Source organism: Doryrhamphus excisus, chromosome 6 (assembly GCF_030265055.1).
Source record: "Doryrhamphus excisus isolate RoL2022-K1 chromosome 6, RoL_Dexc_1.0, whole genome shotgun sequence".
Classification (NCBI taxonomy): Eukaryota; Metazoa; Chordata; class Actinopteri; order Syngnathiformes; family Syngnathidae; genus Doryrhamphus; species Doryrhamphus excisus.
This window is the reverse complement of record NC_080471.1, coordinates 19,559,335-19,575,303: the sequence shown is the minus strand read 5'-3', so window position 1 is coordinate 19,575,303 and position 15,969 is coordinate 19,559,335. Positions and strand designations below refer to the sequence as shown.

The window sequence follows — 15,969 nt, the reverse complement described above, 5'->3', positions numbered from 1 at the left end:
CCGATATATCGGGCCGATATTTGAGTTTTTTACTTGAATCGGTATCGGCCGATACGTGCGTGGGTTCGCCGCTATATTTTTCTGCCGCATGATTTAAAACTTGAGACCTGTAATATTTGTTATCATTGTAATTTTTTCATATAAATTGAGGGAGCAAAAGCAGTATCGGCCACAAATATCGGCCCAAGCAAAATCGGCCATCGGCTCAGAGTGATGGAAAAAAATCGGTATTGGCATCGGCCGGAAAAAAAACATATCGGTCGATCCCTAATTATGACTCTGAGAAAAACAGCTTTTGGCTTCACTGGGAACATTTTACAGTTCATTCATTAATTCATTTTCTACCGCTTATCCTCACGAGGGTCGCGGGGGTGCTGGAGCCTATCCCAGCTGTCTTCGGGTGAGAGGCGGGGTACACCCTGGACTGGTCGCCAGCCAATCACAGGGCACATATAGACAAACAACCATTCACACTCACATTCATACCTATGGACAATTTGGAGTCGCCAATTAACCTAGCATGTTTTTGGAATGTGGGAGGAAACCGGAGGACCAGGAGATAACCCACAGAGAACATGCAGACTACAAAGGGTGGAATTGAACCCTGGGTCCCAGCTGTGAGGTCTATGCGCTTTTGTTCCTTTACACTTTTGTAACTTACATCTGCTGTTGATGTCTCTCTGGAGCGCTCCCCGACAACGCTCTGCTCTCCCTGCTGGGGTCTCCCGGCAAATGTTGTGGATCCAGAAACACCGGAAGCATTAAACAAGTCGGCCGCTCTGGTAGTCACTAAGGGTACTGAGAAAAATGAGGTGAGAAGGCGACAAAAGCAAGGTTGTAACAATGACTTATGGTATGACATACAGTACCCTGATAACCTCAAAAGTTTTGATCAACTTGCAAATGTATGTTTTTTTTTAAAGAAAAACACATTTTCATGCAAATGATCTACATTTTTGCAAGGAGGCTTGTTATCCGCAACTGTCAGTCTTCTTCATTAGTCTCCTAGTATGGCTGCTAATCGGCCGACATGTAGAAAAATTTAAGAAGTATTTCTTTGTCATCATTAGGGTCATAGGTGAGCCGGAGCCTATCCCAGATGACAGGCAGATAATAGTTGCTGATAATAGGTACAATAAGATCATTCATTCATTCATTTTCTACCGCTTTTCCTCATGAGGGCCACGCGGGGGTGTTGGAGCCTATCCCAGCTGTCTTTGGGCGAGAGGCGGGGTACACCCTGGACTGGTCGCCAGCCAATCACAGGGCACATATAGACAAACAACCATTCACACTCACATTCATACCTATGGACAATTTGGAGTCGCCAATTAACCTAGCATGTTTTTGGAATGTGGGAGGAAACCGGAGTACCTGGAGAAAACCCACGCATGCACAGGGAGAACATGCAAACTCCACACAGAGATGGCCGAGTGTGGAATTAAACCCTGGTCTCCTCGCTGTGAGGTCTGCGCGCTAACCACTCAAGATCATTCATTAAAGTAATTTGATTGGTTTTGAATCGCATGAAAATGTGTTTATACATTTAAAATAGATCCCAAAGTTTTGTACACAACAACAGTGCTATACTATACCTCTGTACTAGTCAATACTCAATACCAGTCAAATGCTTTTTCAGGTAAGTTAAATTCAAGTCAGTCAACATACCTTTACTGTGCTGGCTTTTAAAGAACGTTGTGCATGGAGACTCAGTGACTAGCCCAACAGGACCAAATGCATTTTTCTCATGCACAGGGAAGTTCTGAAAACATACAGTGAAAAATTAAACTTGCAACATACGTTTTGACACCCCATAGTGTTTCCAGCAATTTAAAGTTCAAGCATCTTAAATAATTCATTATATGGTAATGGTTTAATTTCATTTGAACATGCATCAGATTACAATTGAATGCATCACATAATCAGTTCACAGTTCCACATGTCCAAAAGGAGTAGGAAGAAGCAAAGCTTATTAAATCCTACCCCTCCATCTGGTACTTTTACAATCAGTAACTGTTACATTTGTTCACTTCCTGCTTTCCATAATACAGTTTACTTTTACAATCAGTAACTGTTTCATTTGTTCACTTCCTGCTTTCCATAATACAGTTTACTTTTACAATCAGTAACTGTTTCATTTGTTCACTTCCTGCTTTTCCATAATACAGTTTACTTTTACAACCAGTAACTGTTTCATTTGTTCACTTCCTGCTTTCCATAATACAGTTTAAGGTTTTATTTATTTATTTATTTATGTATATTTTTATAATGTACCTCGTACCGAAGTACGAGGTGATATGACCATACAATGACATTATGTGTACCATAGTAAGTGTCAATATAGTGATATATATAGCACATCATGACTGGTTCAAGTCTCTTCATCCTTGTATTTAGCAAACATCAACTGCTTGTATTGTTTCTAGAATTCACTCATCGTTGTGCATTGTTTTGTTTATACACTGAACTAAAGTGCACTAAAGTGCAAAAATACCTGAACATTTGGATGCAAGATGGAATTGGTGGTAGCTGTATATAAAACCGTCTCTTTGATAGCACCACTGCAGTCCGTGTAAGTCTTGGGTAGAGACAATTCCATCACATCGCCAAGGGTTTCTTTCACAGCCAACTTGGGGCATTTGGAGGCTTCAATCTCAGTTGATTCATCGTTGCCATCTTGCAACTGTATTGACCCTAATAAAACACTTTCAGGGGTCTTTGAATCCATGGTATTATCTTGGTTGGACATTTTCAAATCCGTGTCAGAACTGACCGTTTCCAGGTGAGAGGTATCCATCAGTCTATTTGCCTGCTCGATGGTACTCTGATTGTGGGACACATTTTTGGTGTCATCCTTGGTTTTCCCAAACTTATCATTAGTATCTGTACCGTTCATGTTATCTGTGAGAGTTATATCACTGGTAATATTATCATGTTCTGTCAATGGCGGAATCGTCAGTGAGTCAAGCGACTGACTCAGGGTTTTAGAAAGTTTAGCTGTTGTTTCATCCATCCTGTCCTCTCGGGTTTTGTCTTCCACTTCATGATCTGCAGTTGGTGACAACTTGATGGAGGCTTCATTGGTTTGACACAAGTCATGCAAGACTGTAATACAGCCATTAGTTATACTTTGGTCTGTGGGACTGCTAATATCTTGAAGCAACTGCCCTTTGTTTGTGTTCATGGGAATATTACATGCAACCTTCTCTATGTCCTTCTGATTGCAGGTTGCATCACAGACATCCACTATTTTCTCCATGAAGTCAATGTCTGATTGAGTGTTGCTCAATTTATCATGGATGATCTGGGCCTCTATCGGTGTTTCTGTCTTTCCTTTCTCTATCCCTCCATCTGCAAACTCTGTTGTTTCTGTTTTGGACTCGTGTTCACCCTTTCCACAGCACTCTGATGTTTGGGAATTGGGAATTTCTCTCAGCTCTCCAGCATATACATTTTCTAGGACGTCTTCAGTGTTCATGTCCTGATTTGTATTCCTTTCCATTTCCTTTGTGTTGTTGCTTTCCGTATTTGCCTTATCTATGCCACAATAGTCTGCTCTGATCATGTTTGCACCCCCATCCTCAAAAGTTCTGTCTTTATTTAGAAAGTCATTGTTTGACATGCAGGCAGAGTTTGATTTGTTTGTTCCAATGACTGAGCTTTCACTGATGGTTTCACTGTTGTCCAACTCATAGCCAGACTGAGGGAAAGTAGTACAAGTCGGGTTTGACACTTGATTAGACATCCTCTCACTTCTGTTGTAGTTTCTGTTTTTATCCAACAGGTTGTCGTCACAATTTGTTTTTTCAGAGAGTCCCAGAGGCTTTTTGTTTGACTGAATGGAAAATAACTTCTCACATTGAGCTTGTAGCTGAGTTTGGGAATTCACATGGGGATTTGGGGCTTTGAATCCTGTACAAGGACACAAGATTAAGACTTCAGGTTATGGTTTAAGTGTACTGATCCAAGATGACAAAAGTCTGTATAATATAAGGACTAGTGTTTCTGTATGTTATGTGTTAATGGATTGTTTGAACATCCTGAGGAAAACACTACACTAAATCCTTAAAAGAGAACAAGTAATAAAGCATATTCATCTTCTTGTTTATATTATATTGGCTGACCTTCTGTTTCGCCATCCAATTTGTTCATAGTTGTTGTATCTTCCAGACAGTCCAGAATCTTTTTCGGAGAAACAGCTGAGTTCTGCTGGCTGCCAAAGACATGCTGCATGGCGCTGGGTTGGAGTTCATCAGGAGGTCTCTCTCTGGTTTCCTCTGCTTCAGTGGGGAATATCTGAGTAAAAGACAGAGGCTTTTGAGGGTAATCACTCATGTGTGTCGAGAAAAACCAACATCCACATGCTTACGATTCAACAATACTCTTTTATGTGTTGTCTGAAAAATGGTACACATAAAGTGAACATGTTTTATATGTTATTTTTAAAATTGATTTTAAATTCAGTTTGGCAAGAGACACAATATGTCAATACAATGTAAAACCATATAAATATTTAACTGTCTAATCACAAGACAGTTGACGTGACCGATAAGCGATAAATATGGAACTGTAAATTTAGTGTAGTTGCTAAATGTTATGTGTGGTGGGTTTATGAGATGTCAATGATGTATTTGATGTATTTATGAGCAGGATATAGTAGGTAGTCTCAGAGAAAGGTTTATACAATTTGTAAATAAGGTAGTTTCCTCATCACTGATTGTAATCAATCAACCAATCATCAGTGATTGGGTGTAATACAGCTTTGAATTGTACTCTGGATTAGGCCTGCAACATGGCCACAAAAAAAGTGAAATAATTTGGAGGCTGATAAGTGGTTAGCGAGCAAGCCTCACAGCTAGGAGACCTGAGTTCAATTCCATCCTCGGCCATCTCTGTGTGGAGTTTGCATGTTTTTCCCCGTGCATGCGTGGGTTTTCTACGGGTACTCCGGTTTCCTCCCACATTCCAAAAACATGCTAGGTTAATTGGCGACTCCAAATTGTCCATAGGTATGAATGTGAGTGTGAATGGTTGTTTGTCTATATGTGCCCTGTGATTGGCAGGCGACCAGTCCAGGGTGTACCCCGCTTCTCGCCCGAAGACAGCTGGGATAGGCTCCAGCACCCCCGCAACCCTCTTGAGGACAAGCGGTAGAAAATGAATGAATGTATGTTTTGTATGTTGGTGTACTACCAAAATGGTGTTCCATTCAGTTGCTTCTTGAGTTTCTTTAATGTCTCAATAAAATGATATTCCAATATACCTCATGCATACCTCATGTATATTCTGAACTTGCATTTTGACTTGGGCAGACAGTTCAGTGTGTTTCTGTTGAAGGTCATCGTGTGCTTCTTTCAGTGCTCGGAAATCTTGCTGCTCATGCTACATGTGAAACAGAATCAGATTTTGTATTTTAAGAGAACTAAACATTGAAGTGATTGTATTTTAGGTTACATGATACACAAAACAGCAGTATTGTGCTACTTTATATGTTCTTAGATGAACTCACCATCAGTCGGGCGACCTTGTCTTCCATTTCCTTGCATTTCTCTAGCATTACTTGATGTTCCATCTTGAATGCCTGCATAAAATCAATCACCAATCGCATTTTTATTCAATACACATTTTTAATGAGTTCATATAACAAAAAACAAACAATAGGATCTTGAACAGTAAACTGAAAGCTAAGACCGTTAGGCTATATGCCATTTAACACTGATTTTTTATCACCAATGATACATGAATAAATAAGTAAAAGTGAGGGAAAAAAAGAGAGAGGAAAATATTTTGTTTTTATTACCTTGTAATCATTCAATATGAAAGATTGGTTTGGATTTAAATTCAACTTCAAGAGCAGGACATTATTTATAAAATTATTAAACGCATACGGAACAATATGGTGGTAAAAATTGCAGCGCAAGTTCTGACCTTGTACTGCTCTTCTTGTGTCTGCAGCTGCAGTTCTAGTCTGCTCACAGTCTGTGTCTGGCACATCAAGAGCTGCTGAGTGTGCTGCATTGACGTCATCACCTCCTGTACAGTAACGCATATAAATTCACCACTGTAAGTCGAGTAAAGCTGTGTGATAATATCGTTTTTAAATTATGTCACTCACTTGTTTCTCGGACCGTACTGCTGCATACTCATCCCTTAGCCTCTTGTTCATTTCATTTTCCTCAACAAAAAAACAGTCAAATCCCAGCAAAGCATCATACTTTACTCACACTTAAATGCGTCACAAAACAATGATGTACTAATTCAACTAGCCACTTACCATGCTCAGCGAGTGGCGCAGCTGCTGTAGATGCTGTTCTGTGTGTGTCGGTGGCCTGTGGGCCTTGTCATGTTGGACTGATGACAACTTTGCCTTGATCAACTTGCTGTTGACCTCCTCTAGCTCCTGAGAAACATTTAACATGCCCTCTTAGAAATTGATAACAATTGCTGTCATACAGTTTAGGGAAACATTTAATTTATGATTAAAATGGTCCAGCACAACCGCATATATATGTAGTATTAACTGATACATGTATATATGCTGCATATTGTGCTTGCTGCCTTTGGGCACAATTCACATTTGCATAATAGTACTTATTTATTAATATACAGTTGTTGTTTACTTATTTTTCTTGTGAATATGTGGGTTAAGCTCTCTCATAAATATCCTCAAATACCTTTTTTAGTGCCTCAATTGTCACTTCATGTTTTTCATTTGAAGCTGCCAGTTTCTTATTTATTCTCATAGCCTCATCAACTGTAAGAAAAACAGGAAAACATAACATAACAAAATTTTGCTTCCATTAACAAAATTATAGTGTTCAGTACTCTTTAAAAGTTACTAACTGAAAATAGACAACACTATGCAGTCCCTCTTTTGAAGATAGACATTCTAATTGTGCTCATCAGTCATAACAAATGTATGGGTTATAGATGACCGCAATGCATATAGCACAGCATTGTAATTGTACATAATTTGGGATTTGCAATATTCCTGTATCTGTGGCTGGCACCACATCAACTCCTACTTACATTGTCTCAGCTGACAATAACGTGCGCTATACTAATTTAACAGTAGGGCATTTACCAATATTTCACCAATATGCATATGCATATATTTTACAATTGGGGACATACTGTAACAATTAGTTAACTTTAAAAAATACAGTATGAGACATTGATTGCTAAGACATTGTTGCACTCATACAGGGACAAACATACCACATACACACATACCATACGTACTGTACAAGTAGTCTTTATAAAAACCAACATAATTATGTCTCTCATAATGGAAATATTCTGCAGCTCATATTTCATTCTATGTATATATCATGGTGTCGATGCAGTTTTTCCCGTCCAATGTAATCACAATTTAATTGCAAGAAGTAAAAAATATAAAAACTCCACCTACATAACATGAAGCCATGCCATCAATTACCATTTTGCTCCAGTTTCTCATAGGCCTTCTTAATTGTAATACACTGCGTTGATAGAGCTTTGAAATGTTTCTCCACCTCTTTCATCTGGTTCAAGTGACTATCTTTTGACCGAATCTGCAAAGCAATCTTCTGCTCCTGTGGATATAAAGACATAAACAAACAATATGAATGCAGTGAAAAAGTTCAGAAATCCAGCTGTCATAGTAAAACTGTAAATAAGAAACATTCATTTATTCATTTTCTACCGCTTTTCCTCACGAGGGTTGCGGGGGGTGCTGGAGCCTATCCCAGCTCTCTTTGGGCGAGAGGCGGGGTACACCCTGGACTGGTTGGCGGGGTACACCCTGGACTGGTCGCCAGCCAATCACAGGGCACATATAGACAAACAACCAATCACACTCACATTCATACTTATGGACAATTTGGAGTCGCCAATTAACCTAGCATGTTTTTGGGAGGAAACCGGAGTACCCGGAGAAAACCCACGCATGGAGAACATGGAGAACATGCAAACTCCACACAGAGATGGCCGAGAGTGGAATCAAACTCGAGTCTCCTAGCTGTGTGGCCTGCACGCTAACCACTCGGCCGTGCAGCTCTACAAAAGACTCTTAGCAAAAAAAATTTTTAAAAATAATGAGATTTAAAAATGTCGATGTTTGACTGCTGTAGCAGCTGTACCATTACACCACCAGGGTTAACAACTGAATTCATTCATTCATTTTCTACTGCTTCTCCTCACAAGGGTCGCAGGCGTGCTGGAGCCTATCCCAGCTGTCTTTGGGCGAGAGGCGGGGTACACCCTGGACTGGTCGGCGGGGTACACCCTGGACTGGTCGCCAGCCAATCACAGGGCACATATAGACAAACAACCATTCACACTCACATTCATACCTATGGACAATTTGGAGTCGCCAATTAGCCTAGCATGTTTTTGGGAGGAAACCGGAGTACCCGGAGAAAACCCACGCATGCACGGGGAGAACATGCAAACTCCACACGGAGATGGCCGAGGGTGGAATTGAACCCTGGTCTCCTAGCTGTGAGGTCTGCGCGCTAACCACTTGACCGCCGTAAATAAGAAACAATAAGTTGGAAATGCAAATGAATGAAAACACTTAAATAAAAGTGCATAAAAGTGTGGTGAAGAGACTCATGGTTTTAACACAGCCAATATTTTTCAGTGGGATGAAGGCTTCTGCAAAATCCATGCCTCAAAGAGCTTTAGAGCTCTTCAAACTACCATTACAGTTTGATTGTCTGTATCACTCTCATTCTTCAATAATTCCCTCCCTCCTCTCTCATTTCACTCCCTTCTATCATAATACACAACCTTCCTTAAACTCCCTGACTGTGCCACTCGTAGATGAAGAGGGTTCAACCAAGCGAGGACCTGTTATAAAATATTTTAATACTGTCATGGCAGTTCAAGTGTCACACTCTCCCTATCCGTTACTGGTGATGAGCTCTTCAATCTAAAAGCCGGTCCTCCTGTTCCCCCACAGTCTTTTAATTTTTCTCACTCCCACTTCTCTTCTGTCAGCGACTGGAACAAGTTGGAAAAACTCCTCACCAAGTCGTTGGTTTTCTTTTCCAAGTTGTACTTCAGTAGCTGTAAGACAAGAAAAAAAACTCACAAAAATGTGATAGTTTTCTATCAGGATGGGCAAAGGCTATTGTGGCCAAAACAAAAGTGATGATAGTGATATAAACTGGTATCTAAATAGATTTTAGATTAGTTTTTAAATTGAAATTCATATTCATATATTCATATTCAAATTCATATAACTTTTGTCTTATCAGACCACAGAGTATTTTCTCAAAAGTCTTGGGGATCATCAAGATGTTTTGTGGCAAAATTGAGAAAAATGTTCTTTTTGTTCAGCAGTGGTTTTCGCTTTTTCACATAGGGTCACATGCATTTGGATTATTTTTGTTTTACCTTCCGTCACTGAGTATTATTTAAATTTGTTTGAAATATAAATGATAAAAAATATAATATAATATAAATAATAAATAATGATATAAATTATATAATATATATATAATATAAATTATAAATAATATAATATAAATATAAATTAAATAATACATTTTTCGTCTGAATTGTTCGTCTGAAATATAAATTATAAATAATATAATATAATATAAATATAAATTATAAATTATAATATAAATTATATAATATATATATAATATAAATTATAAATAATATAATATAAATATAAATTAAATAATACCTTTTTCGTCTGAATTGTTTGTCTGAAATATTTAAATGTGACAAATAAGAAATCAGGAAGGCGGGCAAACACTTGTTAAAGTGATTTTAGAGAGTTATTACACTGCATATCATCCAGATTATTCATTGTTATTAATGTAACTGCAAAAACTAAGTACAAAAATGTTGGAATAATCACATCACTGTTGCATCCAATTACATTTGTCATTTTAAGAGTCACGGATTGTGAGGATTCTAGTGTAAGTGTTTCAATGACATGACAACTACAGCGGATGTGAAAAAATAAAAATAAAGGGAACAACTGGACCATGTCACAAGAATTAAGACAGCTGGGCCTCAGTTTAGCCAAACAAAGCCGTTATTGTCTCCCGGATAGAATATCAAAAAAAACACCACGATTGTCTCCACATAACATGGCCGGTCGTTAAAGTGCATTGGTCTGTGAAGATGGCTGTTTGTCACCTCTGTGGTGTCAAGCCAGAGGACAAACACTTTGGGAGCCAGATTGTCTCAGACCTCCTGCCCTTGACTTCGCAAGGGATTAACTTCTGTTTTATTTACAGGTCTATAGTAAAGCATTATTTTTTAAAGCAAGGTTGAGATAAATAAAGTCATAAATGTGATGATGCGAACAAGATAAATGGACACATGAGAGCATGAGGTTTTCAGTACCTGAAGCGACTTCATTTCTTCTTTCAAGTTGCGAATCTCCTTCTCTTTTAACTCTGCGATGGCCTGATATCTCCCCTGTAATGTCACATTATTTTTCTGAGTGTTAAAATAGCAATACATGCTAAAGCTCAGTGAAAAAGAATGTGCTTCGCCGAGAGTAAATGAGATGAAAACATTTAGGGAAGGAAATGAAGTGGGAATGAGATGCTCATACCTTCTCCTGCTCCGTGTGTCTTAATGTGGCCTGTAACTTTAGAAGAATATACAGTAAAGACATAATGGTATTGCTTAACTGTACTATTTATGAATGTGAAAATCAGTGCTTTTGTTTCTCAGTATACAGTATAAGCACTTTGTACTGTAATAAGTAGCATTTCTCACCCACTCCAAAAGGGAAAGTTCGGAAATCAGCACTGAGCTGATGAAATAATACTAAATTATGTTACTTGTCGACTCAAACAAATGAGCATTAATTGGAATACTGTATGACAACAAGCAACCACCAACTCTTCCTGCTGGAGAGCATCCTTATTTCACTTTTCTTTGTTGTCCCTATGCTCACCAAGTCATCAGTGAGACAATGTGCAACTTTAATTACATCATCATCTGACTTTCAAACTAAAGTATCACCTTTAAAATGGATAACTGTGAAAACTGCATTCCTGATGATTGTGTACCTGCTTTTGGACGTCAATGAGAGACTGCGCATGCTGGTTTGTAGCCGTTTCGATTTGATGTTGCAAGGATTCCTATCACGGTCACGATCACAAAAGCACATAGAAAAGAAAAAGTAATAATAATAATACACCATACCATCATTAGGCCTGTCACGATAACGTATATATCAATTTATCGAACGATAAAAAAAAAAAAAAAACAGGTCGGCAATTATGAGCCCTCAATAAATTGACATGTAATTGACATGTAGTCTCTCTGTGCTACACCGGCTGGATGATAAGAGTGTTCACTCTGCATATGTCTTTGTGCATTAGCTCCATATGAAATTAAATGGAAAAGAATGAGCATCTTCTCAGCAATTAAGCCTCTTTGTGCCAGTAGCGGGGCTACACGAGTGCACAGCCACAGTTCCACTGTGTGCAGTGCAGCCTTCCACATAGTAAATTCTTAATATTCTGTATTATACATTTGTAGTGTATTGTCTGTTTTTAACCGCCTATTGTGTTGCTGTGAGTTTGTAGCTCTTTTGACACCATTAGGAGGAATTGTGTGTGACGTGGTGACGCTCCGCTTTTCGTAGCTAACATGGTATGACTCTCAAAGGTACACTACACTTGACTAACATCTAGTGGCTCAATTGTGACATGTCACAATGATTAAATTATCGAATATCGGTCAATAATTAATAGCACAATTATCGACCAGAAAAATGTGTTATGGTGACAGGCCTACAATATATCTTGAACTCTGATGCAGACCTACTGGAGGCCAGTATTACCTTCTTCCACTCCAGCTCCTGTTTCTCTAACACCACTTTACCGATCTGATCTTCGTACCAGGTTTCGGCATCCTGAACCATAGATTTATAAAAAAGGATGAAAACATGGTGAGTCTCAAAACATACAACGTATTCATCATATAAGTAAGTATAAGTAAATTTATCTGAACGACTTCTCATGTGCTTAACTATGTGAGTTTATTTAAAATATCCAATTTAACTATACTAAAATTTGCAAAAATGGCAATCATGTGGGTCAATTTTTTTTAGAAATTGATTATTTAGTCTCTCCACTCAAATTAAACAAGACAAAAAATTCCAGATATACGTACAGTACTTGATATTGCTATGTGTATGTCCCTTCAAGAAAAGTTTAAATTTGAAGTTTAAGTAAATCACATTTTCATACAAAAAGGGTTGTGTTGTTTTGTTACATTAATGCTCAGGACCAACACAATGATGACATCTTGCTCTTTAACCTCTCCACCCACTGAACAACCCACCACGCTGCCTTGACAGGAGCAGCCTGAGGAGGATCAGGCTCTTACTGCGGTTAACATGACTATAACAATAAAACTGAAATTGATACAAATGGCTGACATCCCATTTTTGCACCTCTAACCTATAATCGCATTGAGGATATTTTGCCAGGTAGAAGTAGCTTGCTTGAGGGTGAGAGGTATGTTTTATATGTTTTGCTTTTCTCCAAACAAATGAAATTTGTACTTATTGGTCAAGGGCCAAATAGCTTCTCTGACCTCCATTCTGATGTAATGTTCAACACACCCAGATGGTTCTTGTCCAAATAGCCAAAAGAGACAGTTTGTGTTCTTTAAAGTCAAGACTTTCTTCCTTTTCCAATTAAATAAACAATAAATAAATACATTAAACAACAACAAATAAATAAATTAAATAAACCTATTCTTCTGTTTGTGACATGTTATCACTACCAGCACAAATATTGGGCACCGTGTAGAAAGTGGTTTTTTTTTCCTTAAAAAGTACAGTGCAGGGTGGCACGGCGGTCGAGTGGTTAGCGCGCAGACCTCACAGCTAGGAGACCAGGGTTCAATTCCACCCTTGGCCATCTCTGTGTGGAGTTTGCATGTTCTCCCCGTGCATGCGTGGGTTTTCTCCGGGTACTCCGGTTTCCTCCCACATTCCAAAAACATGCTAGGTTAATTGGCGACTCCAAATTGTCCATAGGTATGAATGTGAGTGTTGTTTGTCTATATGTGCCCTGTGATTGGTTGGCGACCAGTCCAGGGTGTACCCGACTCTTGCCCAAAGACAGCTGGGATAGGTTCCAGCACCCCCCGTGACCCTCGTGAGGAAAAAGCGGTAGAAAATGAATGAATTAAATACAGTGCAAATTCCAAAGTCAATGCTGCATGGTAATTTCCTGTTTAATGGTCTCATCATATTTGTTCTGTTTACTATCACTTCTAACCCTCTGCAACAAATGTACACAAACATACATTCAACTTTGGAATATTCACACTAATATACAGTACAGAAATATATTTTTTAGGGCTAAACAAAGTCAGTTTTTTATCCAAATACATGCACAGAAATGTGTCATTTTCTACTGTACCCTTCGAATGTGCAGCTCCTCGACAGCCTCAAGCAGATCCATTTTGTATTCCAACAACTGCAGTAAGATGGCTCCTCCACTTTCTAATTGACAAGGGGCGTTTAACAGAGTTTGCTCTTGTGGTGTCACTGCTCCTCTGACCTAATCGAACATAATTATTACATATTATTAATTAAACAGTACCTCATCAGAGTATCTTATCAGCTTGCTGACAGATGAGTCAGTGGTCCCTACTTACAATGGGTGAGAGAACTGTAGAATCCATATTGAAGTCCACTATGCTGCTTTATGCCTCTCCCTGTTAACACAGCAACAAACATTCATTTTCTATACTGCTTTGTCCTTATTAGGGTCACAGGGACCACAACACCATATGATGTTTAATCATGTTCTACTTAAACAGTATGCTTAAAGGAAAACTGCACTTTTAAAATTTTCCCCCATCATCCGCAATCCTGATGTGACTCTTTCTCATTTGTGTGCATTCTAAAGATATAAAACAGATAAAAAAAGACAATTCATTACTGCACGTAATGGGCCATTCCTATGCCGTATACAAAGACAGCTATTAATACACCCCCAAAAACCTCCAACAAGGTTTTATATATATATATATGTTGTGACTTTGCAGTAAATGTACATTCATGATAGCATGTAATACAGTAATTTGACATGTTTTAGTCCTTTTAAGCACTAAGAACTTCCTTCCTTGGCGTATTGGTTTCAAAATAGCAACATAGAAACAAACGCGTACATCTAGCATTAACTTTTACAAACTACATACGCAGCAATGCAGTCTCTTTTGTTTTTATATATTTAGAATACACAGACGAGAAAGACGGGTTCATTTCTCACATAAGGATTGTTTATGATGGGCCGTTTTCCTCTAAACGAGTCAGTCAACACCTCACCGCAATTATTTTTCATGGTAAATTCTTATATACCATGAAATTATCATCATATGTTTTAATCACTATAATCTTCTTTGTTTTACACCACTTCCACTTTCGTAGAGCACTTTGATAACCAATCTACATTAAAATGAACCATCCCATTGACAATAATAGAGGTCAATGCAATAACACTGAATGGACAAATTGCTCTGTGCATGCTTTTTTAATTATCTAAGTTATTTAATCGGACCCATACAACCATATAATCAAACCGGCTCACTGAAAATAGCATTCTGTAAGTGGGAGGTCTTCTTTAACCACTGATGTGGTAAGACAACAGATCTTTTTTTCTCTCATTGAACCTGCACAGGTATCAATAATGTCAGGGGGATTAAATGATCCCTGTTAGAATTGGCTAGTATAATAAAATGACATTTTGACCGCAGTCTAAGGGAGGATGGGAGGGAAAAGTGTGTCTAAGAGTTAGGTCTTATTATACAGTATCGTCATGTGCATGTGTGTGAGTGTGACGAGGGAGTAAAACACAAGATAATACAGCTGATCTGAGATGGTCCACCTCTTAAGAGGGCCCCGCTTTGGCTGATAATCACCCCAAAACCTGCAGCCGACTCATCAAACTCTCCTGACGTCACTTCATCTAAGAACCAGACTATTATGTTATTTGAATTTCTTTTCCTTTGTATATATTTGGTTTATATATAGTCATCCTGGAAGTGGGATTGCTGAAGGTTTCTTTTTTCTCCAAATGGGGGAGCTTTTCCTTGCCCGGATTGGGTTCGGATCGGGGGATGCCGTCTATTGTTGCCAGCTTTGAGACTCTTGTGATTAAGACCTGCTGTAAATAAATACACTTGACTTGACTTGAGCAGATATTAAACCACCATATGCAAGGCATGAAAATACAAACTAAAACCCGCCTTCTTAGAATGCCACACTTCTATCAAGTAACCTTATGGTTATATTACTGCTTATATATTACTGCATTACCCTACAATTCCTATATGCAATCCCACTTCAGCTACAAACTATGAATATTACATACTACAGCTATCTGATACTTTTACTTTTGAACTCTGACACCGCATATAATTCCCTTTCCTTTCTTTTAAGCTTTAAACAGGTAAATATCAGACTGAATTGCAGCAGCCATATTTGTACATATTTGGCAAATACTCGGTTTTTGTCAACATAACTGCATCTATAACAGGCTGCATTCTAATGCAAGAATGTTGTAATGTAATGTATGATTCAATAATATATTTAATCATCAATTATAAAATAGTAGAAAAACACACACACTGCTGATCAAACTACTGACTGAATGTGTTCAGAATTAAGTAAAAAACATAAAACCTTGCTAACCCGTTGCTAACCAGAGTAGTTTGCTAGCATGACTCATCCTGGACGTAAATATATTAAAATATTTTTCCAAAACAACATTATTATATAACATATGGACCAAATATTATATTAATTTCAATGAATCCTAGGTAAAATACACATTGATACTAATTACGTACCTTTAAAATGATGCTAAAACAAAAAACAGCTCGTCCTATTTGTCAGTCTACATTGTCGACACACATACGGGTACTTTTTTTCTAAATTGAACGATGATGTCTCGAGATTTATAAATGTGGCATATTTATAAACGA

At 38.2% G+C, this 15,969-nt stretch overlaps 1 protein-coding gene across 5 annotated transcripts in view; it reads right to left on the bottom strand.

Annotated features, from left to right (window-relative positions):
* LOC131131236 (coiled-coil domain-containing protein 73-like) overlaps window positions 1-15,969 on the bottom strand; it is a 39,052-nt gene that overhangs the window by 22,265 nt on the left and 818 nt on the right. For 3 of the 5 annotated variants that reach the window (XM_058075733.1, XM_058075734.1, XM_058075736.1), the window contains exons 2-19: window positions 13,639-13,698; window positions 13,401-13,541; window positions 11,807-11,878; window positions 11,028-11,099; window positions 10,565-10,600; window positions 10,351-10,425; window positions 9,013-9,051; window positions 7,439-7,574; window positions 6,675-6,754; window positions 6,275-6,400; window positions 6,116-6,175; window positions 5,929-6,033; window positions 5,510-5,581; window positions 5,275-5,382; window positions 4,125-4,296; window positions 2,495-3,912; window positions 1,669-1,762; window positions 662-798 (exon numbers count right to left, since the gene is read on the bottom strand). In XM_058075733.1, coding sequence (XP_057931716.1) covers window positions 662-798; window positions 1,669-1,762; window positions 2,495-3,912; window positions 4,125-4,296; window positions 5,275-5,382; window positions 5,510-5,581; window positions 5,929-6,033; window positions 6,116-6,175; window positions 6,275-6,400; window positions 6,675-6,754; window positions 7,439-7,574; window positions 9,013-9,051; window positions 10,351-10,425; window positions 10,565-10,600; window positions 11,028-11,099; window positions 11,807-11,878; window positions 13,401-13,541; window positions 13,639-13,665 — 2,970 coding nt within the window. In that variant the 5' untranslated portion in view covers window positions 13,666-13,698. Of the gene's footprint in view, window positions 1-661; window positions 799-1,668; window positions 1,763-2,494; window positions 3,913-4,124; window positions 4,297-5,274; window positions 5,383-5,509; window positions 5,582-5,928; window positions 6,034-6,115; window positions 6,176-6,274; window positions 6,401-6,674; window positions 6,755-7,438; window positions 7,575-9,012; window positions 9,052-10,350; window positions 10,426-10,564; window positions 10,601-11,027; window positions 11,100-11,806; window positions 11,879-13,400; window positions 13,542-13,638; window positions 13,699-15,834; window positions 15,942-15,969 lie in introns of those variants that run through there. The other 2 variants (XM_058075735.1, XM_058075737.1) reach the window with 2 other exon arrangements.